General features: G+C 42.9%; 3 protein-coding genes across 4 annotated transcripts in view; 1 reads left to right on the forward strand and 2 right to left on the reverse strand.

Moving 5' to 3' along the window:
• LOC132159576 (CD48 antigen-like) overlaps positions 1 to 26903 on the reverse strand; it is a 159053-nt gene that overhangs the window by 23585 nt on the left and 108565 nt on the right. The gene's annotated exons all lie outside the window — the stretch shown is intronic.
• On the forward strand, positions 2145 to 12855 carry LOC132159577 (uncharacterized). Its single transcript, XM_059569140.1, has 3 exons — positions 2145 to 2482; positions 12208 to 12516; positions 12752 to 12855. The coding sequence occupies exons 1-3, from the start codon at positions 2188 to 2190 to the stop codon at positions 12850 to 12852; spliced, it is 705 nt and encodes a 234-aa protein (XP_059425123.1). The 5' UTR covers positions 2145 to 2187; the 3' UTR covers positions 12853 to 12855.
• Positions 15718 to 24408, reverse strand: LOC132159571 (CD48 antigen-like). 2 transcript variants are annotated; one of them, XM_059569133.1, is made up of 4 exons: positions 24099 to 24408; positions 17115 to 17417; positions 16723 to 16890; positions 15718 to 16649 (listed from the first exon to the last, which is right to left on the reverse strand). In XM_059569133.1, exons 1-4 carry the CDS (start codon positions 24145 to 24147, stop codon positions 16471 to 16473), a joined length of 699 nt encoding a protein of 232 aa, XP_059425116.1. In that variant the 5' UTR covers positions 24148 to 24408; the 3' UTR covers positions 15718 to 16470. The 2 variants fall into 2 exon arrangements, with proteins under 2 accessions (XP_059425116.1, XP_059425115.1); XM_059569132.1 differs by having other exon boundaries at positions 15722 to 16649; positions 16723 to 17016.

Raw genomic sequence — 26903 nt, forward strand, 5'->3', positions numbered from 1 at the left:
CAGTTGAGGCCTGGGAGACCTCCCGAGCACCGAAGAGGACGTATGGCAGCATCTTGTCCCAGTCCCTTTTATCTTCGGCCGTCACTCGGCGCAGCATTTGTTTCAGGGTCTGGTTGAACCGCTCGACGAGCCCGTCGGTCTTGGGGTGGTACACCGTGGTACGGAGCTCCTGGACCTTCAGGAGTTTGCAGAGGTAACGCTGGACAGTCAGTATCTGGGATGGGATGCCGACCCGACTACACAACAGGAAGAGTCCCTGGGCGATGGCTTTGGTAGTGGCCTTTCGGAGGGGGATGACCTCAGGGTAGCGGGTGGCATAATCCACGATGACCAGGATGTGTTCGTGCCCTCGGGCGGACTTCGGGAGCGGCCCCACTAAGTCCATCCCGATCCGCTTGAAGGGCACCTCAATGATGGGCAGCTGAATCAGCGGGCTGGGGGGAGGGGTCTGTGGTGGAGGCCCGGCCAGTGGAACCGGTCACGGAGGCGCTGGACGGTGTTCTGTACTCCTAGGTGTCCTGCCATGGGGTGTGCGTGGGCTACCTCCATCACCGTTCCTGTCTTGCTGCGCGGGACAACCAGCAGCATCTTTTCCTCCCCCCTCCGCTGTGCGACACAGTACAGCAGGCCATTTTTCACTATAAAGTGAGGAGTGGGGTGGGGTGCCGGCTGGATTTCTTTTCCATCCACCACTCTCACTTGACCCCAGCAGTGTTTTAACCGGTCATCCGCGTGCTGCTCTTTGGAGAACCTTCCAACCCCCATCACCTGTTGGTACAGATCATAAAAGAGGTTAGGAGTTGGAGGGGGTGACTCACCATCTCTGGGGCTGTCCGAGGCCAGCAGCATGGGATGCCATCAGGTCTTCTTGCTGGGCTTCTGGGATGGGCGGTTCCCGGCCGGGCCGGCAAGCTGAGTGACGGAGGCGAGCAACTGGTCGAGCCCTGGCCAGTCTCGCCCGAGGAGGACCGGTACTGGCAGATCCTTGACCAGTCCGACGTCTATGTGCCAGGAGCCGGGCGACGCAGCGATGGTAACCCGTCGTGCCGGCACGTCCCTGGTGTCGCCGTGCACACCTCCACAACGCCCTCCGGCGTGCGCCGCTCCTGGACCACCCTTCGGGGAAACGGCGGCGCTCTCTCCCCAACCTTCCGGTGTTGGGTGGCCTCCGCCAGCTCGATGGCCTCCACCAGCTCGTCCACGTTTGGTGGGTTCCGCATGCCGGCTGCCTGACGTAGCAGGCAGGGAAGGACCCACAGGAGGCGATCCACAATGACATGCTCCGCTACCTGGTGTGCGTTGGGACCCCCAGCCAGTAACCAGTGCTGCACGAGACGGGAGAGATTGGCCGCCTGAGCTCGGGCCGGCTGTCATGGATCGAAGGCCCACTCATTGAAGAGCTGAGCGGCGCTGATCGGTGAGAGCCCCATCCGCTCCCGTTCGGTTTCCCCTTGCCGAGAGGCCATGTGCTCCATAATTTGTTGCTGGCGGATGCTCACCTCGGTGAGGTGCTTCAAGAGTTCTTCCATCGCCGGGGGAGGAGCGCCACCTGGGAAAACCAGAGAAGACACGTGAGCCAACAGGGCGTGTGGCAAAAGAAAAAACAAAAAAACAATCAAACCAGTCCAGCTGGGGAACCACCGCATGGGAAGTGGTCGTCGTATGAAATCTTGGGCTAATGCAAAAATACAAAATCTTGAAGAAGAAGATACCTTCTCCTCAATGTTGGACTCTTGTTTTTCACATGACAGTTGGCAGTGGCAAACTACAAACTGGAATATTACAAGCTTGTTGAATTAAATCTAGGGTGTAGGTCTACTTACTGTTTTTCTCTATTAACAAAGTAGAGTTGTGTCAGCTTTTGATGAAATACAACAGTGATCTTTCAGAAAAGGAACATATCGTTATGTTCAGAGGTGTACTCATTTATGTTTTATACTGTAAAATGAAATTATATACATATATATATATATATATATATATATATATATATATATATATATATATATATATATATATATATATATATATATTTTTTTTTTTTTTTTTTTTTTTTTTTTTATATATATATATATATATGAAAATTACAGATCGCATTAATAGCATAATCTCTGTCTGGAAATGGTTTCTGTTTGTTGTCCAGGTGTGTTTGGTGCTGATGGAGTGAAGTCAGTGTCAGTGTCAGTGATGGGGGGAGATTCTGTCACTCTACACACTGGTGATACTAAAACACAGAGAGTTCTGGAACTGGTGTGGAAGATTCAAGGTGAAAATAAATTCATGGCAGAGATTGATAAAGAAATTAATAAACTATCAGTACCAGGGAATGAGGAAGAACCATTCAGAGGCAGACTGAAGCTGGACAATCGGACAGATTCTCTGACCATCACAAACCTCAAAACAACAGACTCTAGAGTTTATGAACTACAGATCAAGACCACAAAAGAGACCAAATCCAAGATATTCAATGTTGATGTCAGTGGTGAGTAACTCAATGTGATTATTAACTGTCTGTGAACAATATCCTTTGATATAATCACAATAATCCTTTATGAATACATTTCAGTATGCTAATAAACACTCAAGATGTTTTAGAGCATTCGTAAAGGATTTAAATATTTTCAGAAAAACTGTAACACTGACCCTTTAGAATAATTATTTTATTTTCCCCTCAAAACATTTTGAAATCTATGGATATAGAACATAGAATGATTAAATGCAGAAAACTCTCCAAAAGCATTTTAATGCATTGTTATGTCTTAGGTACAGCTTCAACGGAGGGAATGAGAGCTCTCAGACTAAATCTAAAATATCTTAAACTGTGTTCCAAAGATAAATGGAGGTCTTACGGGTTTGGAACAACCTGAGGGTAAGTTGTGAATGACATAATTTTAATATTTGGCTGAACTAACCCTTTAATACCAAAGGCTCATGGTTTCGCTCTTCAGCATGGGTCAGTTAGCCTCTGCTGGTAGATCCAGTAACTACACCATTCTGCAAGATCATTCTTTCTTGATATTTCATTCTTGCAAAATATTTTTTCATCATGATTTTGAGAAATGTACAAGTCATTTAAAGGGATAATTCACCCAAAAATTAAAATTATGTCATTAATAACTCACCCTCATGTCGTTCCAAACCCGTGAGACCTCCTTTTATCTTCGGAACACAGTTTAAGATATTTTAGATTTAGTCAGAGAGCTCTCAGTTCCTCCATTGAAGCTGTTTGTACGGTATACTGTCCATGTCCAGAAAGGTAAGAAAAACATCATCAAAGTAGTCCATGTGACATCAGAGGGTCCGTTAGAATTTTTTGAAGCATCGAAAATACATTTTGGTCCAAAAATAGCAAAAACAACGACTTTATTCAGCATTGTCTTCTCTTCCGTGTCTGTTGTGAGAGAGATCAAAACAAAGCAGTTTATCATATCCGGTTCGCGAACAAATCATTCAATGTAACCGGATCTTTTTGAACCAGTGAACTGAACTGAATCGTTTTAACCGGTTCGCATCTCAAATACGCATTAATCCACAAATGACTTACCGTATTTTTCGGACTATAAGTCGCACCTGAGTATAAGTCGCATCAGTCCAAAAATACGTCATGATGAGGAAAAAAAAGCATATATAAGTCGCACTGGACTATAAGTCGCATTTATTTAGAACCAAGAACCAAGAGAAAACATTACCGTCTACAGCCGCGAGAGGGCACTCTAAAAGTGTTACTTATAGTCCGTAAAATACGGTAAGTGCTGCAAATCACCACAACACATGCAAATAACGAAACGCGCTGCAAATCACCACAACACATGCATATAGCGAAATGCGCTTGCAAATCACCACAACACATGCATATAACGAAACGCGCTGCAAATCATCACAACACATGCAAATAATGAAACGTGCTGCAAATCACCACAACACATGCATATAGCGAAATGCGCTGCAAATCACCACAACACATGCAAATAACGAAACGCGCTGCAAATCACCACAACACATGCATATAGCGAAATGCGCTTGCAAATCACCACAACACATGCATATAACGAAACGCGCTGCAAATCATCACAACAAATGCAGCGAAACGCGCTGCAAATCCTCACAACACATGCAGATAACGAAATGCGATGCAAATCACCACAACACATGCATATAACGAAACGCGCTGCAAATCACCACAACAGATGCATATAACGAAACGCGCTGCAAATCATCACAACACATGCATTTAACGAAACATGCTGCAAATCATCACAACACATGCATTTAACGAAACGCGCTGCAAATCATCACAACACATGCAGATAATAAAACGTGCTGCAAATCCACTGAAATGGATCCAAAGAAATGCACTGCAAATCCTCACAACACATGCAAATTAAGAAACATGCTGCAAATAGCACTGACCACAACAGAAATGTGTCAAGGGGTCCCAAAAAAGTGTCAGACCCGGCTGGGATTTGCTTATTGTGCAGTTGCTACTGGTCAGTGGAGATGTTGGTTAACTGAAAGGTGAGGTGCATTTTTGTTAAACACCCTGATTCCTTTATCTCTTGGATATAATTAGCCTAAAAAGCTGAATAATTACATGATTAACTGTGAAACATTACTATATGATATGGCTAACTTTAATATACTCAACTAAATATAATTTCAAGGTTAATGAAAATAAATTTGCCATGCTTCATTAAACGTTTCTTAATTTTTGTAACTACCAAATGTTGACCAAATGTTCCTATCTTTTTAGTGAAAATTTTAGATAATGCAATTACATTTAAAATGTACACTAAATTAAACAGAAATGTAATATTTAAGATACAGGACAATTCATTATTTAATACTTTGCTGAGGTGGCTTTTCTAATCTATGAATAGCCTACATAATTTTTTTTTTTAAATGTACAAATATCTTCAGTGGGAGAGACTAGGTTAGGTTGGGGCTCTTTCATGAAAGTGGCCCGAGACCCTAACCCTTAGGTTATGATTTCGAGTCTCGGGCTGGCAATACCACGACTTACGTGCCCTTGAGCAAGGCACCGAACCCACAACTGCTCCACGGGCGCCGCAGCATAAATGGCTGCCCACTGCTCCGGGTGTGTGTTCACGGTGTGTGTGTGTTCACTGCTGTGTGTGTGTGTGCACTTTGGATGGGTTTAATGCAGAGCACGAATTCTGAGTATGGGTCACCATACTTGGTTGTATGTTACGTCACTTTCACTTTCAATATAATTATTTTTCAGATTCTTCTGATTACTAAAGTGCCCCCCTGGAGGAAGAACACTTTGTGTCCCATAAAAAAAAGAAGAAAAAAAAAGAAAAGTGTCTTCAACTTGCCGCTTCTTACAAGAAATTCTGGTTGAATACAAAATGTATTTGACAGATAAACAGTCGTTTAAGATGTTTTATGTATAGCAAAACAAAATAGCCAACTACTTAGGGACAAAATAATCTTGATTTTATTATACTAAAAGTGTAGCATGCTTTTTATTTATTCTATTACTATTATTATTATTAATATTAATATTGTTATTATTATGTGTATTGATTATTTGTATAACCACAGTTTTACTACAATTACCATGGTTAAACTGTGTTTAGTGTAGCAAAAATATGGTTAATTCGGGTAATCATGGTATAATAGGCATAAAAAGTTTTTTTTTTTTTTTTTTTTGTAATGGACCTTTCAGTGAATAGGTTATGTTGTTGAAAGTTCAAGATAATCTAGTTTTATTTTAAAGACAATTAATAAATTGGAGTCTATAAATTGAAGTCTATAGGCCTACTGTAATTTTATATATATATATATATATATATATATATATGAGGACATTGAAGATCTCAGTACTGGAGAGCAATGACAAAATAAGCACTGTGGGTTCAATGGAGTCGAAATGAACACTGAAAATCCTAAATTAAAGGATACACCTGATGCAACCTTCCAGATATGCTGAATAAAGGTTGATTTCCAAAGATCCTCAAAATTGAGCTTTGGGTGGTGCTTGATGATGTGGCAGCTGAGATATGCAGCCATTCTAAGATACAGTCTTCTAACTAAAAAGCACCTCACATGATTTTCTGCTCATTGCAAATGTCTCAATTTAAGATGAATAAACTCCAGAGTTAAGCATAAACATCACCTCTATCACTCATATATTCAGTTATTATTTAATGGGACTGTGACCACTGAACATTCATTGGTTCACCTTCACCCCTTTATATATATATATATATATATATATATATATAAACTAGATTATCTTGAACTTTCAACAACATTACCTATTCACTGAAAGGTCCCTTACAAATTTTTTTGGACCTTTCTGCTGCTTTTGACACTGTTAATCACCAGATTCTCCTGTCCACCCTCAGAAAGATGGGCATCTCTGGAACAGCACTCCTGTGGGTTAAGTCCTACCTCTCTGACAGATCCTTCAGTGTGTCTTGGAGGGGTGATGTTTCAAAGTCACACCACCTTGCTACTGGGGTTCCTCAAGGCTCAGTACTTGGACCACTTCTCTTCTCAATCTACATGACATCATTAGGATCTGTCATTCAGAAGCATGGCTTTTCTTATCACTGCTACGCTGATGACACCCAACTCTACCTCTCATTCCAACCAGATGACCCGATGGTAGCTGCTCGCATTTCAGCCTGTCTGAGTGACATCTCTAGCTGGATGAATGACCATCACCTTCAGCTTAACCTTACGAAGACAGAACTCCTGGTGATTCCAGCTAACCCATTGCTTCATCACAACTTCTCTATACAGCTGGGCTCATCAACCATTACTCCTTCGAGGACAGCTAGAAACCTAGGAGTTGTGATGGATCATCAGTTAAGCTTCACAGACCACATTGCTACAACTACCCGGTCCTGCAGGTTTGCCTTATACAACATTAGGAAGATTAGACCCTTCCTGTCAGAGCAAGCAACCCAACTTCTTGTCCAAGCTCTTGTTCTCTCCAGACTGGACTATTGTAATGCTCTCCTGGTGGGCCTTCCTGCATGTACTGTCAAACCTCTGCAATTGATCCAGAATGCAGCAGCGAGGGTTGTCTTCAATGAGCCAAAAAAAGCTCACGTTACTCCTCTCCTCATCAGGTTACACTGGCTACCAGTAGCTGCTCGCATCAAATTCAAGGTACTGATGCTAGCCTACAAGACGACCACTGGCACGGCTCCAACTTACCTAAACTCATTGGTTAAATCTTATGTGCCCTCCAGAAGTTTGCGCTCTGCAAGTGATCAACGCCTTGTGGTACCATCCCAAAGAAGTTCAAAATCACTCTCACGGACCTTTTCCTGGACTGTGCCCAGCTGGTGGAATGACCTCCCAATCTCAATTCGTACAGCTGAGTCTTTACTCATTTCCAAGAAACAGCTAAAGACTCATCTTTTTCGCCTGCACTTAACCAGCTAACACTAGCACTTTTCCTTTTCTTGTCTTTTAATTAAAAAAAAAAAAAACCTACCTATGCGTTCTATACTAGACTAACTGAGACTTGTCATGGCACTTGTATACTGTTGTTGTTCTCTTGTTGACCTGACTGCTTCTATTGTTCTCATTTGTAAGTCGCTTTGGATAAAAGCGTCTGCTAAATGATTAAATGTTAAATGTAAATTATATATATATATATATATATATATATATTGTGGCGGGCTGAAGAAGGACACGACGAGGAGGTACAGGTCAGTTCCCCGAAGGGTGAATTTTATTAATAAATAGGTGGAAGAAGGCGGTAGCATGAGGTGGTTTGGTGCAGGGTGCTCGGCTTCCTCTTCGGTCTGTGCGCTGTGGCGGTGTGGGTCCATTGTGCTCTCCCGTGTTCGGTGGGGCTGGCGGTCACACACTGCTCTCTGTAAACAAGACAGACAGTTAGGATTAGCTGCCTCTCCTGGAGACATCTCTCACCTCTGTGTTCGTTTGCTGTGCTTAAATAGGCAGCTCTTGATGATCCGCAGGTGTGGCCGTTCAGCCCGTGACGAGCAGGAGCAGGTGTGACTGCTCAGAGGGCGGGGAGTGGACCCTGACAGACCTGCGAAAGCTGCCCAAATCTGAGAGAGTGCGTTGGCGTTGGCCGTCCCTGCTCGATGTTGCACGGTGAAGTTGAAGTCCTGGAGTGCCAGGAACCAACCACCCTCGCGTTCGTCTCCTTGGCCCATGCCATCCACTGCAGGGGGGCGTGATCTGTAATGAGAGTGAAGGGGCGGCCGAGGAGGTAATACCTGAGCTCCAGGACTGCCCACTTGACGGCCAGCGCCTCCCTCTCCACTGTAGCGTACCATTGTTCCGTGGGGGTCAGCTTTCGGCTTATGTAGATCACCGGGTGTTCCTCGCCGTCGTGGACCTGGGAGAGGACGGCTCCCAACCCAGTGTCGGATGCGTCCGTCTGCACCAGGAAGGGACAGTTAAAGTCGGGCGCTCGGAGTACCGGGCTGCCTTTATCCTGTGGAACGCCGCCTCCGTCTCGGGGATCCACGGGACCTTCTCCGGTTTCCCCTTCCTGGTCAGATCTGTCAGGGGAGAGGCTAAGGAGGAGAAGTTAGGGATAAATCAGCGGTAATATCCTGCCAACCCCAAAAAGGCCCGTACCTGCATCTTGGAGGTGGGCCGTGGCGTGGAGAGGACTGCTGTAAAGGCTAAAGGATAAAGGCAGTCCGGTACTCCTTCTCCTGAGGTCTGATCAGGCCGCGACCCACCTGGTACCCCAGATACTTTGCTTTCGAGAGGGCCAGGTGACACTTCCGGGGGTTGGCAGTCAGGCCAGCCCAGCGCAGTTCCAGTAGAACCCTCCGCAGCCTCTCCAGGTGGTCCTCCCAAGTCTCCGAGTGTATTACCACGTCGTCGATGTAGGCCGCAGCGTAGGCCTGATGCGGCCGGAGGAGGACGTCCATCAGCCTCTGGAAGGTGGCTGGTGCTCCGTGGAGGCCGAAGGGAAGGACCCGGTATTGCCAGCGTCCATTTGGGGTCGAGAAGGCCGTCTTCGGCTTGGCCTGTTGCGAGAGAGGGACTTGCCAGTATCCCTTCGAGAGGTCGAGGGTTGATATAAACTGGGCCGTTCCCAGACGATCCAACAGCTCATCGACACGCGGCATGGGGTAGCAGTCGAACTCGGAGACTTCGTTGAACTCGGAGACTTCGTTGAGGTGGCGGAAGTCATTACAGAAGCGGAGGGCTTCGGAACCATGATGATGGGGCTGGACCATGGACTGTGAGATGGTTCAATTACCCCTAACCTCAGGATCTCCTGTACTTCCTCTTCAATGGCGTGTCTCAGAGCCTCCGGGACACGGTAGGGCCGCTGCCGGACGATGGTTCCGGGTGGTGTGTGGACGTCATGTTCCAAGACGTGGGTCCGCCCAGGCTGGAGGGAGAACACATCCGGAAACTGACTGACCAGGTGCTCCAGCTCGGTCTTCTGGGCGGCGGAGAGTTGAGGTTCCATGTCCACAACCACGGGAGTCGCTTTGGTGTAGGCCGAGAGCTGAGGCCCGGTTCCGACCCAGTGCTTCAGGAGGTTAATGTGATAAAGCTGGTCCCTCCTCCATCTTCCGGGCTGCCACACTCGGTATGTAATGGGCCCGACCTTTTCGGTGAAGGTGTACGGCCCCTGCCAGGTGGCCAAGAACTTGCAGGCGGCCGTAGGGACCAGAACCAGGACATGGTCTCCTCGCTGGAACTCCCGTGGTTGGGCCGCCCGATTATAGTGTCGCTGCTGGGCCTGTTGCGCCTTGACGAGGTGCTCCCGGGGGATGGGCATCACTCGGTCGATCCGCTCCCAAATCTCCCGCACGTGTTCCACGGTGGTACGGTGTACGGCCGGTTGTTGTTCCCAGGCCTCTCGGGCAACGTCGAGCAGACCACGAGGCTGGCGGTCGAAGAACAACTCAAATGGTGTGAAGCCAGTTGAGGCCTGGGAGACCTCCCGAGCACCGAAGAGGACGTATGGCAGCATCTTGTCCCAGTCCCTTTTATCTTCGGCCGTCACTCGGCGCAGCATTTGTTTCAGGGTCTGGTTGAACCGCTCGACGAGCCCGTCGGTCTTGGGGTGGTACACCGTGGTACGGAGCTCCTGGACCTTCAGGAGTTTGCAGAGGTAACGCTGGACAGTCAGTATCTGGGATGGGATGCCGACCCGACTACACAACAGGAAGAGTCCCTGGGCGATGGCTTTGGTAGTGGCCTTTCGGAGGGGGATGACCTCAGGGTAGCGGGTGGCATAATCCACGATGACCAGGATGTGTTCGTGCCCTCGGGCGGACTTCGGGAGCGGCCCCACTAAGTCCATCCCGATCCGCTTGAAGGGCACCTCAATGATGGGCAGCTGAATCAGCGGGCTGGGGGGAGGGGTCTGTGGTGGAGGCCCGGCCAGTGGAACCGGTCACGGAGGCGCTGGACGGTGTTCTGTACTCCTAGGTGTCCTGCCATGGGGTGTGCGTGGGCTACCTCCATCACCGTTCCTGTCTTGCTGCGCGGGACAACCAGCAGCATCTTTTCCTCCCCCCTCCGCTGTGCGACACAGTACAGCAGGCCATTTTTCACTATAAAGTGAGGAGCGGGGTGGGGTGCCGGCTGGATTTCTTTTCCATCCACCACTCTCACTTGACCCCAGCAGTGTTTTAACCGGTCATCCGCGTGCTGCTCTTTGGAGAACCTTCCAACCCCCATCACCTGTTGGTACAGATCATAAAAGAGGTTAGGAGTTGGAGGGGGTGACTCACCATCTCTGGGGCTGTCCGAGGCCAGCAGCATGGGATGCCATCAGGTCTTCTTGCTGGGCTTCTGGGATGGGCGGTTCCCGGCCGGGCCGGCAAGCTGAGTGACGGAGGCGAGCAACTGGTCGAGCCCTGGCCAGTCTCGCCCGAGGAGGACCGGTACTGGCAGATCCTTGACCAGTCCGACGTCTATGTGCCAGGAGCCGGGCGACGCAGCGATGGTAACCCGTCGTGCCGGCACGTCCCTGGTGTCGCCGTGCACACCTCCACAACGCCCTCCGGCGTGCGCCGCTCCTGGACCACCCTTCGGGGAAACGGCGGCGCTCTCTCCCCAACCTTCCGGTGTTGGGTGGCCTCCGCCAGCTCGATGGCCTCCACCAGCTCGTCCACGTTTGGTGGGTTCCGCATGCCGGCTGCCTGACGTAGCAGGCAGGGAAGGACCCACAGGAGGCGATCCACAATGACATGCTCCGCTACCTGGTGTGCGTTGGGACCCCCAGCCAGTAACCAGTGCTGCACGAGACGGGAGAGATTGGCCGCCTGAGCTCGGGCCGGCTGTCATGGATCGAAGGCCCACTCATTGAAGAGCTGAGCGGCGCTGATCGGTGAGAGCCCCATCCGCTCCCGTTCGGTTTCCCCTTGCCGAGAGGCCATGTGCTCCATAATTTGTTGCTGGCGGATGCTCACCTCGGTGAGGTGCTTCAAGAGTTCTTCCATCGCCGGGGGAGGAGCGCCACCTGGGAAAACCAGAGAAGACACGTGAGCCAACAGGGCGTGTGGCAAAAGAAAAACCAAAAAAACAATCAAACCAGTCCAGCTGGGGAACCACCGCATGGGAAGTGGTCGTCGGTGTCTTCTTCACTGTCCTGCCCGCATTCTCCACCAGTGTGGCGGGGTGAAGAAGGACACGACGAGGAGGTACAGGTGAGTTCCCCGAAGGGTGGATTTTATTAATAAATAGGTGGCAGAAGGCGGTGGCTAGGTGGTTTGGTGCAGGGTGCTCGGCTTCCTCTTCGGTCTGTGCGCTGTGGCGGTGTGGGTCCGTTGTGCTCTCCTGTGTGCGGTGGGGCTGACGGTCACACACTGCTCTGTAAGCAAGACAGACAGTTAGGATTAGCTGGCTCTCCTGGAGACATCTCTCACCTCTGTGTTCGTTTGCTGTGCTTAAATAGGCAGCTCTTGATGATCCGCAGGTGTGGCCGCTCAGCCCGTGACGAGCAGGAGCAGGTGCTACTGCTCAGTTTCCAGGGCAACACTGATGAGAGCTCGGGACACGTGTCACAATATTTATATTACATTTATATTTTGGTTACAACAGAAACAAAACTTAGAACCTGAGTGTCCTATCACTAAAAGCAAGACCAAAGTGACAGGATCTTGACACAAATTCTTTGAACTTAACACTTGTGTGTTAACACTTGTGTATTCTTTGACAAACTTATTCTCTGGTAACTGGCTTGTTCTTTCTATGTGTTTGTTGCTGTGACAGATGGAATGAAGACAGTGTCCGTGAATGAGGGAGAATCTGTCTCTCTTCACACTGGTCTAATTGAAATAAAGGAATATGATCTGATATTGTGGACATTTGAAAACCATCTCATAGCTAGAATAAACAGAGCTACCAATCAGTTTTTATTATTCAGTGCTGAAGGGAAATTTGAAGGCAGACTACAGCGAGTGGATCAAAGTGGATCTCTCATCATCAGTGACTCCAGAACCACAGACTCTGGAGATTATCATCTACACATGAGCTGCAGCACATCCACCTTACAGAGGACCATCACTGTTACTGTCACTTGTGAGTAGATTAAGTTTCTTCATAATTAATATTGTATTTACATTTGTGAGCATTTAATCGAAGAAGCAAGATCTGACAACTGAAACAATGACATATCAAACATATATATATTTGCAAAAGAGGCTTTTGTAGAGGATATGAATGTTATTTGTCAAAACCCTTCTTTTTACATAGATTTGTGAGTTACGGATCAGAAAGATCACACACTAGTGATTGCCATTAATTGTTATTACAGATTCAGGACTATCTCCAGGTGTTATAGCAGGAATATGTGCTGCTGCTGTTGCTGGGCTGGTGATTCTGATTGGTTGTTGCTACTACTGCTGTAAAGAGTAAGAAACACTAAGAAAAAAAAAGTCAGAAAATCTGCTAAACCACAAATATACAAAGTACAATATAGTACAGAAGACTACAGAGCTGCAATATCAATATCTTTCAAGATAAACATTCTGCTTGATGTGATGTTTTCAGTAATATCTGATCAGAAGTGAAAAGTTCAGTTCTGTTTTCCCATTTAAATTTAATTTTCTCAAGTTTTGGAAAGTTATGACTTTGTTTTTGTGTAGCTCTAGATAATGTGATTCTTTCTGTTTTCTTACAGTTGACCGGAATGGTCAACGGAATGGAACACAAACATATGGAGAAGCCTGTCTTTACAAGTATATAACCACTTTAATAATATCAACTGTTTAAAATAAGCTCTGTGCAGCTGATGAGCTGTGTAATTGAGGATTGTTTAGTTTAATTTACATCTGATGGAACAGTTTGCATTGCACGTGATCAATGTATAGCCTACTTAATCTGAATTTAAATAGTACAGTTCTTAAACGTTGTATTTGTCTGGTCCAGTGTAATTTGATATTCTACATACTGTGTAGGATGTATTTTCAGGGTGTCGGCGTGGTCTTAAAACATATTAAAAGTTGATAAATCAATTTAGAAAAAATGAATTTAAAAAGTATTTAAAACAGCTTAAATGTAATTTCGTCCCCTTGGAATTATAAGGTTCTATCTGTCATTATTGTAAAATTTGAGTTATTCCCATATTGTTATTCTGTGACAACTTTAGTTGATTTTATTTAGTTGATTTAAATTAAATTAAATTAAATTAAATTAAATTAAATTAAATTAAATTAAATTAAATTAAATTAAATTAAATTAAATTAAATTAAATTAAATTAATGCATTTAGCAGACGCTTTTATCCAAAGCGACTTACAGTGCATTCAGGCTATCAATTTTCACCTAACATGTGTTCCCGGGGAATAAAACCCCCAACCTTGATAACGCAATGCTCTACCACTTGAGCTACAGGAACACTTATTTATTTATAACATCTTATTTACATTATGTGATAGTTTTTTTTTTATGTTGTAAACATTATGGTTCTATCTACACAGTCGAATGGAATGCAAAAACTTTGAAGCTCAATATCTCAAAACTACTCAGAATGCAGATAGAACCTTATAATTCCATGGGGACGATTTACCAAAGTATTACATTTTGTATATATTTTTTATTATTATTATGTTTGTCCGAATAGTGGGGTTCTGTATAGTTTATTTGTGGAATCCCGCAATAGTTGATGTATTCTGATCTTTTACAGCCCACTGACTGAATGCGCTGCTGCGTGATAGCGCGGGGCTTGTTTTGAGGTAATAACTTCTCTTAGTCACACAGCAGCTATAAATATTATTAAAGTTTGAGAATTAAGTCAAAATGACTGATATGGCCAATCAAATCAAAGTAGGCGGGGTTAACCATTCACAGAAGCAGTGCACGAAGTGTCAGTAAAGAGAGCGAGGTAAGATGAAGCTGCAAATCATTTAAAATTAGTCAGCTTTTAACAATACGTTTTATGATAGAAACGTTAAATCAGACAAGAAGTTTATAAACTTCTGAATGTAACATTTTGCATGCGCACACATCAATTAAAGCAGTGTATTAATATAGAATGGTGATTACGGTTACAGTGGTGTTCAATACGGTAACACTGTGTATTATTCAAGAAACTTTTGAAAAGTTTAAAAAACAATTTGTGGAAAAATCCTCAGAAACTATTTGCATGAAAATCAAATAGGCCTTTTTTTTATCATATCAGTGTGTGTACTGTATACAACAGGGGGTTGGCACAGTGGTTAACCAGAAAAATTCTAAATGGCATGTCATGCTGAAACGGTTGCCGACCCCTGATGTAAAGGTAGCACATCTATATTTGTCAATGAGCTCGCTTATCTGTTGAGGAGTAAATCCTCCAACATCTTGTAAGTCATCTATGCTTACTTTTGAACCGTGATCAGTCAATCTGACTTCTGCAGCCTGATTTGGATGCAGGGTTGTTGTTGTTTGTTCTTGTTGTTGTTTTTTCCACGCAATTTGGCTGCTTTTATCACAAACTAAGTCTGTTTAGTTGTGATATCTTACAATTAATATAGAGTAAATGTAAAGTGTCGCCGGTGTAACCGTTTAAAACGAGTGGCGATGTGGTCTTAAAATGTATGGAAAGTGTCTTAAAAAGGGTCTTAAAAGGCATTTAATTTAACTTTTAATTTTTTACTTTAATTGTGTTTGTTTGCCTTCAATTGTTATTTTGTATATTGCTACTAAATTTTTTTACCATATTAAACCAAACAGTATAAGTATTTATACTATATATTTAACCGTCTACTAGTAAAACTATTTTGATTAGAAATTTTAATAGATTTTTTTTTCATTGCAAATTGTATCAGGTGAAATATTAACATGAATTTGAGAATATTGAAACTGAATGTAAATTTTACATGTGTGCGTAAGTGTACCGGATGAAAAAGGATCTTCGATGTTTACAGTAGATTTTAATTATACCTTCATTCTGTAATCTCCAACAGAAAAAGTGACTCATCTAATCCTCTCATCCTTACCTTTATACATTACCCTGTAAAGGCCAAAAATAAGTGGCATTTCCAAGTGAAATTCTAGTGAATCATTCAGTCGTGCATGTTATAAATAAAATGCAAGTGAAAGCCCATTGGGGCTACCTGTCAATATTGTCTGAGTTTCTTTGCAGTAGAGTGGATCTGATTGTTTTAAAGTTTGTTTGGATCTTGATGTCTGCCCCTAGTGGACTAATGTGGACTAGGATTCTTTGTTCAGTTAGAAAAATGAAAAATTGTTGCAGCCTGTTCATATGAATAAGCATGTTCTTGAATGCATGTAATAATAAAAAAGTACAATAAAATTGCTTTAATATTCTAATTGACTTTTGGATATTTTGCATATTTTATTTGGAACAAAGAATCCATCTTTTTTTCAACAGAACATGAACAAGTCAGGAAATGTTCTATCATCATTGATAAAGTTACTATTTCTAATGTGAACATGTTTATTTTATACAGTTATCTAAAGTAAATACCCAAATGCTATAAGTCTTGACACTAGTAAACCAGGAGGGCCTTATAGCCAAAATCTTCTGACAATGAACCTTCAAATGACCTTCTTACTGCCTGGAGGTTTTTCTGTATATTTGAGCTAACAATTTATATTAATTGTTATTTTCACCAGTCAACCTGATTTATTATCAGCTATCAGAGCTATATTTAAACACAAAGTGTTTACACAATTTTACACTGTTTACAGTTCTGAATGGGAGTCATTGAATTTATGAACACATGGAGAAATTATGTTGGCTTATTATTAGTAGTGGCTGATTACATATTTTACCTACTTTTCCTAACTGCAAGCTAAATGCAGGTCTATCAATGTAACCTTATAACTCATTCTAATGTTGGCAAAAAATAAAAATAATAATAATAATAGAAATTTGAGCGTAGACAGCAAGTAGACTGTTCATGTTCTTAGCTTTCTGGATGTCATATTCCATGCATCATGATCATTAGGAATACAGATGAAGAATTATGTCACAACACAATTTAATCTAAACATAAAAGTACTCAGAAGTAAAAAACAAAAAGACAGTTTAACATTTTTTATATCTGATTGATCGTTGTCTTAATTTGATGCTTGTTCTCTTCTCTTCTGTTCTGGATTTGATGTCATAAACCAGAACAATAATGGCAGCCACGGAAGCCATGCCCATCAGAACAGAGATGACCAATCGCATCACAGCTTCAGCAGCGCCACAACAGTGGACAGAGTCTGACGAAAGAAAAGAAATCCAGTAAAATGTCAGTAAAAACCGCTATGATGAAAAAACTTTAAAATCACGTACCTGAACCTAACCAGTAGAGTTCAGTGTTGGTGAGATGTCTGGTCTGGGTGCTGACAGGATTGTTCACTACACAACTGTAGATGTTTTTATCTTGATATTCCACCTCCAGAGGTAGAGAGAGACTGATATTGCGATCAGACTCACTGATGCTGGACAATAAACTGTTTCCTTTGTACCAGGAGAGAGTCACATTACTCACATTCACCACTGAACACAGGAAGATCCTTGATGATCTTTCAGATGATGAAGAAGATAGTAAAGTGTAAATGAAGATTACTGGAATGGGCAGAGGAGCTGGAAAACACAACATGCTTTAAAAATGTGCATCCTGAATCATCATTTTGATAATGATGTAGCCTGTTCTGTAATAGGTGACGTAATAATCTACTCACCATACACAGTAACTCTGTAATTCTTGGGTATCTCTGCATTTCCAATTTTCATATTCAGACGATAAACTCCAGTGTGTTCAGTTGTGGTGTTTCTAATGGTAAGAGAGCCGGTGTGATCCAGCTGCAGTCGGCCTCTGAATCTCCAAACCTCATCATAATATGTACCATTCACTCCCTTGATTCCGGCGATTCGCTCCTCTCCAAACCTCCACTCTATCTTGTCATATCCCTGTTTATCATCAGTCTTTAGAGTGACAGAATCTCCCTCCATCACTGATACATTTGTCTCCGCAACAAACACACCTGGAGAACATTGAAAATGTTTTATAACACTTCACAATAAAATAATTTTGTCGCCATGTCATGAACCATTGAACAGGAGTTTACATCTAGGGTGAAAGTGAACATCCACCTTTTTGAAGTGTGCGTCAGCCCGGCCAAAAATGGGAAAGCCAACTATACCATATAAACTTGTTAAAAAAGTGGATTGGGTCCAGGACCCAACTCTCCGCCCTCACTGCCTCCTCTCCCGTGGTTGTTGACATGGAACCCTAACTTTCGGCAACCCAGAAGAGGAAGCTGCAGCACCTGGTCAGTCAGTTCTCTGATATGTTCTCCCCCTGCCTGGGTGGACCAACGTCTTGTAACACGACATCCGAACACCACCAGGGCTCATCATAAGGCAGTGTCCCGGAGGCTCGGCGACAGGCCATCAGGGAAGAAGTCAAGGAGATGCTGAGGTTAGGGGTAATTGAACCATCCCGGAGCCCCTGGTCCTAACCCATCATCTTGGTTCCGAAGCCAGATGGCACCCTCGGTTCTGCAATGACTACTTCTGCCTAAATGAGATCTCGGAGTTCAACGGCTATCCCATGCCCAGCATGGACGAAGTCCTCGACCGGCTCAGGAGGGCCCAGTATATTTTCACCCTGGACCTGACCAAGGGGTCCGGGCAAGTCGAACTCACTGAGGAGGCCAAGCCCAAGACAGCCTTCTCCACCCCAAGTGGCTTGCATAGGACTCCTGCTACCTTCCAACGCATGATGGACATCCTCCTGCAGCCCCATCAAGTCTGCGCCGCTGCCTACCTAGATGGTGGGAGGACCATCTGGTACGTCTCCAGAGGGTGCTGGGAGAGCTCCGGAAGGCTGGACTCACTGCCAACCACTGTAAGTGTCACCTCGCCCGTACCGAGGCCAAGTATCTGGAGTTTCAGGTGGGACGCGGCCTGATTAAACCCCTGGGAGAAGAAGGTGATGGCGATCCTCTCCGCGCCACGCCACACCTCCAAGATGCAGGTATAGGCTTTTCTGAGGTTGGCAGGTTATTACCATTGTTTTATCCCTAACTTCTTCTCCTTAGCAGCCCCCTGACAGATTTGACCAGACAGGGGCAGCCGGAGAAGCCACCATGAAGCCCCGCCAAGGAGGAGGCATTTCGACGGATCAAGGCCGCACTCACATCGGAGCCAGTCCTATTGGCCCCCGACTTTAACTGCCCCTTTCTGTTACAGATGGACACCTCGGACACTGGATTGGGGGCCGTCCTCTCCCAGGTAAAGGATGGTGAGGAACATCCAGTTCCTCATCCAGGAACAATGCTACACCACCGTGGAGAGGGAGGCATTGGCCGTCAAGTGGGCAGTCCCCCACCCCCAATTTGGCTACAGCTTTCTCTGTGTTTCAGCAAATGGAATGATTTTTGGAGACAAATCTTATTTTGACACATATTTTGGGAAAATGCTTTGAAATTTTTCAAAAACTCAACAGTACACTGTGGGCAAATTCACTACCCTTTTGTTATGTTCGTGGATGAAAACATCCACTAAATTAAACTGCTGTAAAAATCTATCAGAATTTTTTTTTTTTTGCGTAAATCTATTAATCAACCTCAGTCCTGATCAAAACTACCAAATTAAAAAAAAAAATTAACTATTCAATTAAATTTAATTTAATTAAAGTTCATAAATGATGACACTGATTTGGGAGAAAAAAAAACACACACAAAATTACTTTTCAATAAAAAAAATTGATTGTGGACTGGATATTTTTTTTTACCTTTTATCATAGTCTTGGGCATGTCAAAGACTAGTAACAACATTGGCTTTGATGCATTGTTAGTTTTTGTGCAGCATTTGATTTCTCTCCCTCATTTGTTGTTCCTGGCTGGTTTTTCCCCATTGACTTCAATTATAATTAAATTTATTGATTGCAAAGTAATGACACCATATAATCATGCATTCTTGACTGTTTGTGGTTTTCCCTGTTGGGAAGAGGTAAAATTTGTAATTTTTATGGTTGATCACTATGTGGGACCATTAACCCTTTAGATAGGCCTGTGCCAAAAAAAAGCTTAGTTTCTCTCTTGTATATGGCGTTATATGGAGTATGACAGCAAATTATTGTGTGTGTGTGTGTGTGTGTGTGTGTGTTTGTGTGTGTGTGTGAGAGAGAGAGAGAGAGAGATTCTTGATTGTTGGTGATTTTCCCCATTGGGAGGAGGTACATTTTTTTATTTTTTACAGTTGATCACTAGGTGGGACCTGTTACATCCAGCGATTGTCTGTATTTCTCCGGTTTGGACCTCAAAGAACCACCAAAAACCTTGGGTGATTATGTCAATGGTTTTAGGAGACGTCTTTATGAGGCGGGGAGGTTGGCCCGTGAGAAGTTAACAAACACTCAGTCTAAAATGAAGGAGCAGTATGATAAGAGAACGTGTTTTGGCAGTCGGTGATAAAGTGTTGGCTCTTTTGCCGGTTGTGTCATCTCCTTTCCAGGCAAAGTTTTCTGGACCGTATATGGTTGTCAAGAAGGTTTCAGATGTTAATTATGTAATTGCCACTCCGGACAGAAGGAAAAGTACTCAGTTGTGTCACCTTAACCTGCTTAAGCCATATCACGAACGTTCAGATGCATTTAAGAGTAAAACTGCTGCACAGCCTGTAGCTTTAAGTGATGCCAGTTTGTCTCCTGTTTTTTCTCTTGTTCCTCCGGTGGCAGCGCAGGAGCAAGAGGAGATCAGAACTCCTGATGATGGGGTTTTGCGTGCACGTTTGCACAATTCTGAGACAGTGAAGCAACTTCCACAGTTGCTGCAGCACTTGTCTGGGAACAAGTGTACTGAGATAATTAATTTAATTAATGATTTTCCAACTCTCTTCTCAGATACTCCGACTCAGACGCATCTCTTGAAACATGATATAGATGTTGGTGAGGCTTCTCCAATTAGGCAGCGGTTTTATCGTGCTTCCCAAGAGAAGCGGAAGTACATAGACACAGAGGTAGAGTACCTTCTCGACAGTGGGCTGGCTGAACCTTCTGCATCGGCCTGGGCATCACCATGCCTTCTGGTTAACAAGCCAGATGGTACTTTTAGGTTTTGCACTGACTATCGGAAACTTAATGCAGTCACAAAGCCAGATAGTTTTCCCTTACCTCGTATAGAGGATTGTGTAGACCAGATTGGTGCCGCGACATTTATTAGTAAATTCGATCTCCTTAAGGGGTACTGGCAGGTGCCCTTGACTGACCGTGCAAGAGAGGTGTCTACTTTTATCACTTCACAAGGGTTGTTTTCATATAAGGTACAGAGTTTTGGGTTACGAAACGCTCCTGCCACCTTCCAGCGACTGATGAACACCGTGGTCGCTGGTCTAGAGGGTTGTGCAGTGTACTTAGACGATGTGGTGGTCTTTAGTAACACTTGGGGTGATCACTTGAACTCTATTAGAGCTCTGTTCCAGCGCCTTGCCCAGGCTCACTTAACTATCATACTTTGCGAGGGCGACGGTAACCTACCTGGGAAAGGTGGTAGGCCAAGGGCAAGTGTGTCCTATTCGTGCTAAGACTTTGGCTATAGATCCGTATTCGTCACCTACAAATAAAAAGGAGTTGATGAGGTTCTTAGGTATGGCGGGGTTTTATCGTTGTTTCTGCCCAAATTTCTCTACGGTAGTTGCTCCGCTAACTGACCTACTTAAGTCCGGTGTTAAGTATAGCTGGACACCTGTTTGCCAGTCTTCCTTTGAGATCTTTCTTATCAGGCAAACTATTCTGTCATTGAGAAAGAAGCTTTGGCGTTAATCTGGGCGCTTCAACATTTTGATGTATATGTAGCTGTTGCCTTTTCTCTGGTGGTCTTCTGTGACCATAATCCGTTAACTTTCTTGCACTCCCTTCAAAATCCAAATCAGCGCCTAATGAGATGGGCTCTTTTTCTGCAACCATACCACTTGGATATTCGTCACATTAAAGGCACAGATAATGTGATTGCAGATGCCTTATCTCGTGCTCCCGCTGGTTAATGTTTTGCTGTTTGTTACCCTATGTGTTTTTTTTTTTCCTGTCTCTTCTGTCTTCCAGGGCCCGGATTACAGAAGTTGGACAGTTGTGAGTTGCGTCTGAATAAATGGGTTACAACATTTGTATATAGAATGGTGTTTTTGTACATATCTTTTGAAGTGTTTTGCAAATTTTTTTTGCACTAAATTTTCACTCTTAACGCTATGATATTAAGTTTCCTGTAATGTTATTCACATTATGGTTGTGGTGTAGCAAAGCCTCCAAGACCCGTTTTTTTAAGGGGGGGGGGTGTTACATCCAGCGATTGTCTGTATTTCTCCTGTCCTGTATTTCCGTGTCTTGTTATCTTAGGTCAGTTCCTGTGCTTAATTGATGGGGTGTGCCGGCGCGCGAGGCGTGTCCCAGCTGATGGCATAAAGAGGGCTTGGTTGTGGCGTGTGGAGGAAGGAGAGAGCGGGAGAAAGCGGCTTTGTTTTGTGTTTGAATTGTTGCTTTAATTTGATCTTTGGTTATGTAAACTTTTGAGTTAACAAATAAATCCTTAGACATTTGTTTGCCGAACTTTCTCCTGCCTCTTTTGTTACTATTTGAGAGCCAGTAGTAACAGACCATTAACCCTTTGCATAGGCCTGTGCAAAAAAAGCTTAGGTTCTGGCTTTTATATGGAGTTATATGGAGTATAACAGCAAATTATAGTGTTTGTGTGTGAGAGAGAGAGAGAAAGTGTGAGAGAGACATTTGCACACTTACCTTGATGTATCTGAAAAAATCTAAATAAGCACCTCAGCTCTCAGAACTACATGGAATAAACAAGTGCATTTATGCACATGCTGCCTTTTGATGGTGAAAAGTACAGACAAAAAAAAAACAAAAAACAAAAAAAACAAGTGGATTTAAACATTTGCATGCCACCCTGCTGGTCATTTGATGGTGAGAAGAACAGCAAGCAACATGAGAAAGGGCTTGACTTGTACCAAAGTTTTAGAAAGGATTGTGCAGCTTGACCCCTCCAGCGAGCTGCAGGATGTATTGTCTTCTCCTTCCCACTCAGGAGAGTCTGTGTTGTTGTGGCACCCTCATCATCCTCTCGAGCTTCCACTGAAGGCGAGGAATCAGAGGATCCTGTGTCTGGGTGGATTAGGAGAAATGGTAAAGTGTGGTTTTCCACCAACGTGGAGACAACTCACTTCCTTCAGCCTGTCAGAAGTGTGACTCCAGGGACGACACGTTATGCCATCGCAAGGGTCCAAAAGTGTCTGTGTCTGTGTCTGTGTGTGTGTGTGTGTGTGTGTGTGTGAGAGAGAGAGAGAGAGAGAGAGAAAGAGAAAGAGAAAGAGAGACCTTTGCGCACTTGATGTATCTGAAAAAAATCTAAATATGAACCTCAGCTCCCAGAACTACATGGAGTAAACAAAAACTAAGTAAGTGTATTTATGCACCTGCTGCCTTTTGATGGTGATAAGTATGGAAGGCCTACATGTGAAATGCTTGTCTTTTCTTGATGGTAAAGCAAGTTTAAAACCTTAAAATCCTTCAATGATACACTTTTTTATTTTTCTGTAAAAAAGAAAAAAAAATACTTTGCATCATATTTATGAACATAATTTATTATAAACCAAAATGCAATAACAACTTCAAATAAGCTGCAGCTCGCTGGAGGGGTCAAGCTGCTTAATAATTTCTAAAACTCTGGTACAAGTCAAGCCCTTTCTCGTGTTGCTTGCTGCTCTTGTCACCATCAAATGACCAGCAGGATGGCATGCAAGTGTTTAAATCCACATACCTTGTTTTTTTTTTGTCTGTACTTGTCACCACCATTAAAATGCAACAGGGGAATAAATACACTTACTTTGTTTTCGTTTACTTCATGTAGTTCTGAGAGCTGGGGTGTACATTTTGATTTTCTAAAATACATCAAGGGTAGTGCTCAAAGGTCTCTCACACACATTCTCTCTCTATCTCTATCTCTCTCTCTCTCTCTCTCTCTCTCTCTCTCACACACACACACACACACACACACAATATATAATATGCTGTTATAATCCATATAACTCCATACAGGTCAGAAACTAAGCCTTTTTTTGCACAGGCCTATCTAAAGGGTTAATGGTCCCACCTCGTGATCAACTGTAAAAATGACAAATTTTACCTCTTCCCAAAAGGGAAAACCACAAACAATCAAGAATGCATGATTTTATGGTGTCATGGCTTTGCAATCAAAAAAATGTGGTTATAATGGAAGTCAATGGGGCAAAAACAGCCAGGAACAACAAATGAGGGTGAAAAAAAAAATCTAATGCTGCACAAAAACTAAAAATGCATCAAAGCCAATGTTGCTACTAATCTTTGACATGCCCAAGACTGTGATAAAAAGTAAAAAAGAAATATCCAGCCACAATTACTTTTATATTAAAAATAAGTCATTTTGTCTGTTTTTCCCCCAAAAATCAGTGACATCATTTATGAACTTGGCAATTAAATAGTTAAAATCTTGTATTTTTAACAAATATTTGGTAGTTCTGTAAAAGGCAGAGATTCATGCAAAAAGAAAAAAGGAAAAATATTTATCTGATACAATTTTACAGCAGTTTAATGTAGTGGATGTTTTCATCCCGAACATAAGGAAAGGGTATTGAATTTGAATAATGCACAAGGGTTACAATACAAGTAGTCTACTTACCAACAAGATGAGAAAAACCCAAACAAAACAAAATAAACGCGTGGGTCATTTTCTTTAGCCGATTGAGATAAATCGCTTTGTCTGCATCCGTTTTTGACAGGGATATGTCATTAATACAATCGGTAAATAAGGGTTAGAGTTGAACTCTGCAGGACCTCCAGACAGCACGCTTCCGTCAACATGCACGCGATTGTGTCTGAGAACACACTTCTTATAACAACAGCTTGGCTGGTTTCGTACTCTAGTTCAGTTTCACATCCTGGTTAATACTATTTATTATGATATTGTGCTAAATTATTCTGTGTCACTCGTTATGCCATATTGTATATTTTTTTAGGTTTTATTTTTGTGGTAGCCTGTTGTGTTATGCTGAATGTACAGCAGCTGTTTGTTTCAATCAGTCATTGTCTAAAAAGGAAAATAATGTATGCACCCATCATTCAACCACACACATGCAATAGTAAACACATTGTTAGAAGCAAGAGATGTTTGTCCACTCAGTAACCACATTCATGTGGCTCATTCTGCCACTAAACTGGCCTGAGTTAAACTCAGACAGCTGCAGGATTCAGTTTGACTCAGAAACCGAGCTGCTAGAGTTTCGAAAGCATACTACAAGATGCTTCTTGCATGCAATTTTTTGTGTGTTTGTTTTCTGTCTTTTATTTTACATTTTTGTCACGTTTTGAGGAGAAGTCAGTCATATTCGTGGGTAAAGAAGGCTTTGTTCCATAGTAAATAAGAAAAAAAAAAAAAAACATAGGCTATTTTTTGGTGATATGATATTTTTCGGTTCTTCATTTTGCTTCTCATTTCCCACTTTTTTTACTTAGAAATCCAATGACATGAGGAGATCATTAAGGTAAGGGTTGTCTTTTTTTCTGTTCTAACTGCAATGTCTGCAGATCGTGTTGGTCCTTGTGGTTTATCTTCAGTATCTTCTGTTCAGTTTGGCATTAACAAAAACCTTTCCTTCATTCCCAAACTTCTCAAAAGAAACTGAATAGAGAACACCGAAGAACTGACTTGATAGCACACATTCATTATTTTTGTCTGGGTTTGTATTTATTTCACTTTGCATATCATACTGACTGCATTTTATGTTTTTAGTTGAGTTCCACATCCTGTAGAGAGTATCAGCAAATTGACCCTTAATGTAAGAAAACTTTTTTTCATAAATAATTTGTATGCAAATATTTTGTGACTCACTGATGTTGACATTAATGGGCTCAAGTGTTCAAGTGGGGGTGAAGACCACAAGTGTGTGTCAGATTGGACATATTATAGTGTTGTAAAAATACAAGTGTTTGCAGAGCTTTATTTTGATTTTCTATACTTTGCATTTTAAAATAAACTTCTAAATGTATGTTCAGATGAAATACTTCCAAGTTCTAAGTAATATTTAATTATTCATAATTTTTAACGTACATTGCAAAGGATTCCTCTTTGTGAGATCTCCGCCAAAAGTCTTGAATTATTTCCTTAACATGATGCATGATGGGATACACTTAGCCTTGAATACCAGAGTGGTCAAGGTATACATATACACATTCACCAGAGCAGAGAGGACCAATCAGAACACAGGACAAAACAGATCTGAGGCATAAAAACATTAATCAGTATCAGCACCCACACCTCATTGTTTAAAACAGTGACGAGGATTGGAAACATTCATTGGCATGAACATTCATTAGAATTATTTTGACTTAAGGCAAAATTATTATAAAAATATGGACATTTTTAATACTTTATTTTTAAATCACATAATAATAATAATAATAATAATAATAATAATAATAATAATAACAATAATAATAATAACACCTTCCAAAAGGGCCTACATGTTATCATAGATCAAAGGTCTATTTTACCATCACATTACTAAGAGCTAATAAGAGCTTATATTGAGAAATGGCAGTAATAGAGGGTTTTCACTGACGTCACGTTCTGGGCGGTAACCCGGATGCGCGGCCATTGTGGAGGCACTCGGTGTAAAAAACTGAACGGAGTACAATAGAGTATAGTGCGCTTTGGATACTTTAAGTGAATGTAGCCATGTCTAAACAACCGAAAAGTTCATCAAAACGTGCCCAAGATGCAAAGGCATATAGGGAAGGACTTGGACTACAAGAAAAGGCGCGATATCTAGAGAAATTACGATTTATTTGCGGTGCAGATCCCTACGAGTTAGCTCCCTCTTCTTGGATCCGTGACGACCCGGTGATTCTTCCTTCAGTTGCATATCCCGATATAGTCAACTACCTGGTTTTCTCGCCGAGCCCATACACAGCGGAAGACCTTAAATCCTACAATGGTTTGGAGGCCTATAACCAGATGGTGTGTGGATGGGTGAGGGAGACGCAGTACCAAGTTATCAACGACCGTTGTATTGTGAAGGCCAAAGTAAGTAATGCAATAACGTCTTTAATCAACCTATACTTAACTGTATGATATCATTGCGATACTCAAGGTGTAGCCAAGTGACTCTCAATCATGTTTTTTTTTTATTTCAAAGACTCCCAGTTTGCTATCTACACTGTACACTATCTGAGTTAGTTTCATAGTATTTTATTCTATCATATAAATGCACATGTACAATCTGACACCCCAATAAATGCACATGTACAATCTGACACCCCAAAAAACCACACACTATTAATTAGATTGAAAAAGAGTAGGCTGAAGCTATCAAGCTTATATGTGCCTACCCTTCAGTTAAAGACACCTGGGGGCCTCAAACTGTGAATCAGTTATGCAGATAAGCCTACATGTTATTTAGTGATTTTTTTTAAATAAGTGGTGAGA

The sequence above is a fragment of the Carassius carassius genome, chromosome 16, assembly GCF_963082965.1.
Source record: "Carassius carassius chromosome 16, fCarCar2.1, whole genome shotgun sequence".
In the NCBI taxonomy this organism is placed as follows: domain Eukaryota; kingdom Metazoa; phylum Chordata; class Actinopteri; order Cypriniformes; family Cyprinidae; genus Carassius; species Carassius carassius.

What these genes read in the sequence shown, in the direction of transcription:
- LOC132159577 (XM_059569140.1), top strand. Translation starts at nt 2,188, where the DNA reads ATGGGGGGAGATTCTGTCACTCTACACACTGGTGATACTAAAACACAG. An exon ending in ATTCAATGTTGATGTCAGTG is followed by an intron (nt 2,483 to 12,207) that starts GTGAGTAACTCA and finishes TTGCTGTGACAG; the next exon opens with ATGGAATGAAGACAGTGTCC. An exon ending in CATCACTGTTACTGTCACTT is followed by an intron (nt 12,517 to 12,751) that starts GTGAGTAGATTA and finishes TTGTTATTACAG; the next exon opens with ATTCAGGACTATCTCCAGGT.
- LOC132159571 (XM_059569132.1), bottom strand. Translation starts at nt 24,147, where the DNA reads ATGACCCACGCGTTTATTTTGTTTTGTTTGGGTTTTTCTCATCTTGTT. An exon ending in GGGTTTTTCTCATCTTGTTG is followed by an intron (nt 17,418 to 24,098) that starts GTAAGTAGACTA and finishes AATGTTCTCCAG; the next exon opens with GTGTGTTTGTTGCGGAGACA. An exon ending in TTACAGAGTTACTGTGTATG is followed by an intron (nt 17,017 to 17,114) that starts GTGAGTAGATTA and finishes TGTGTTTTCCAG; the next exon opens with CTCCTCTGCCCATTCCAGTA.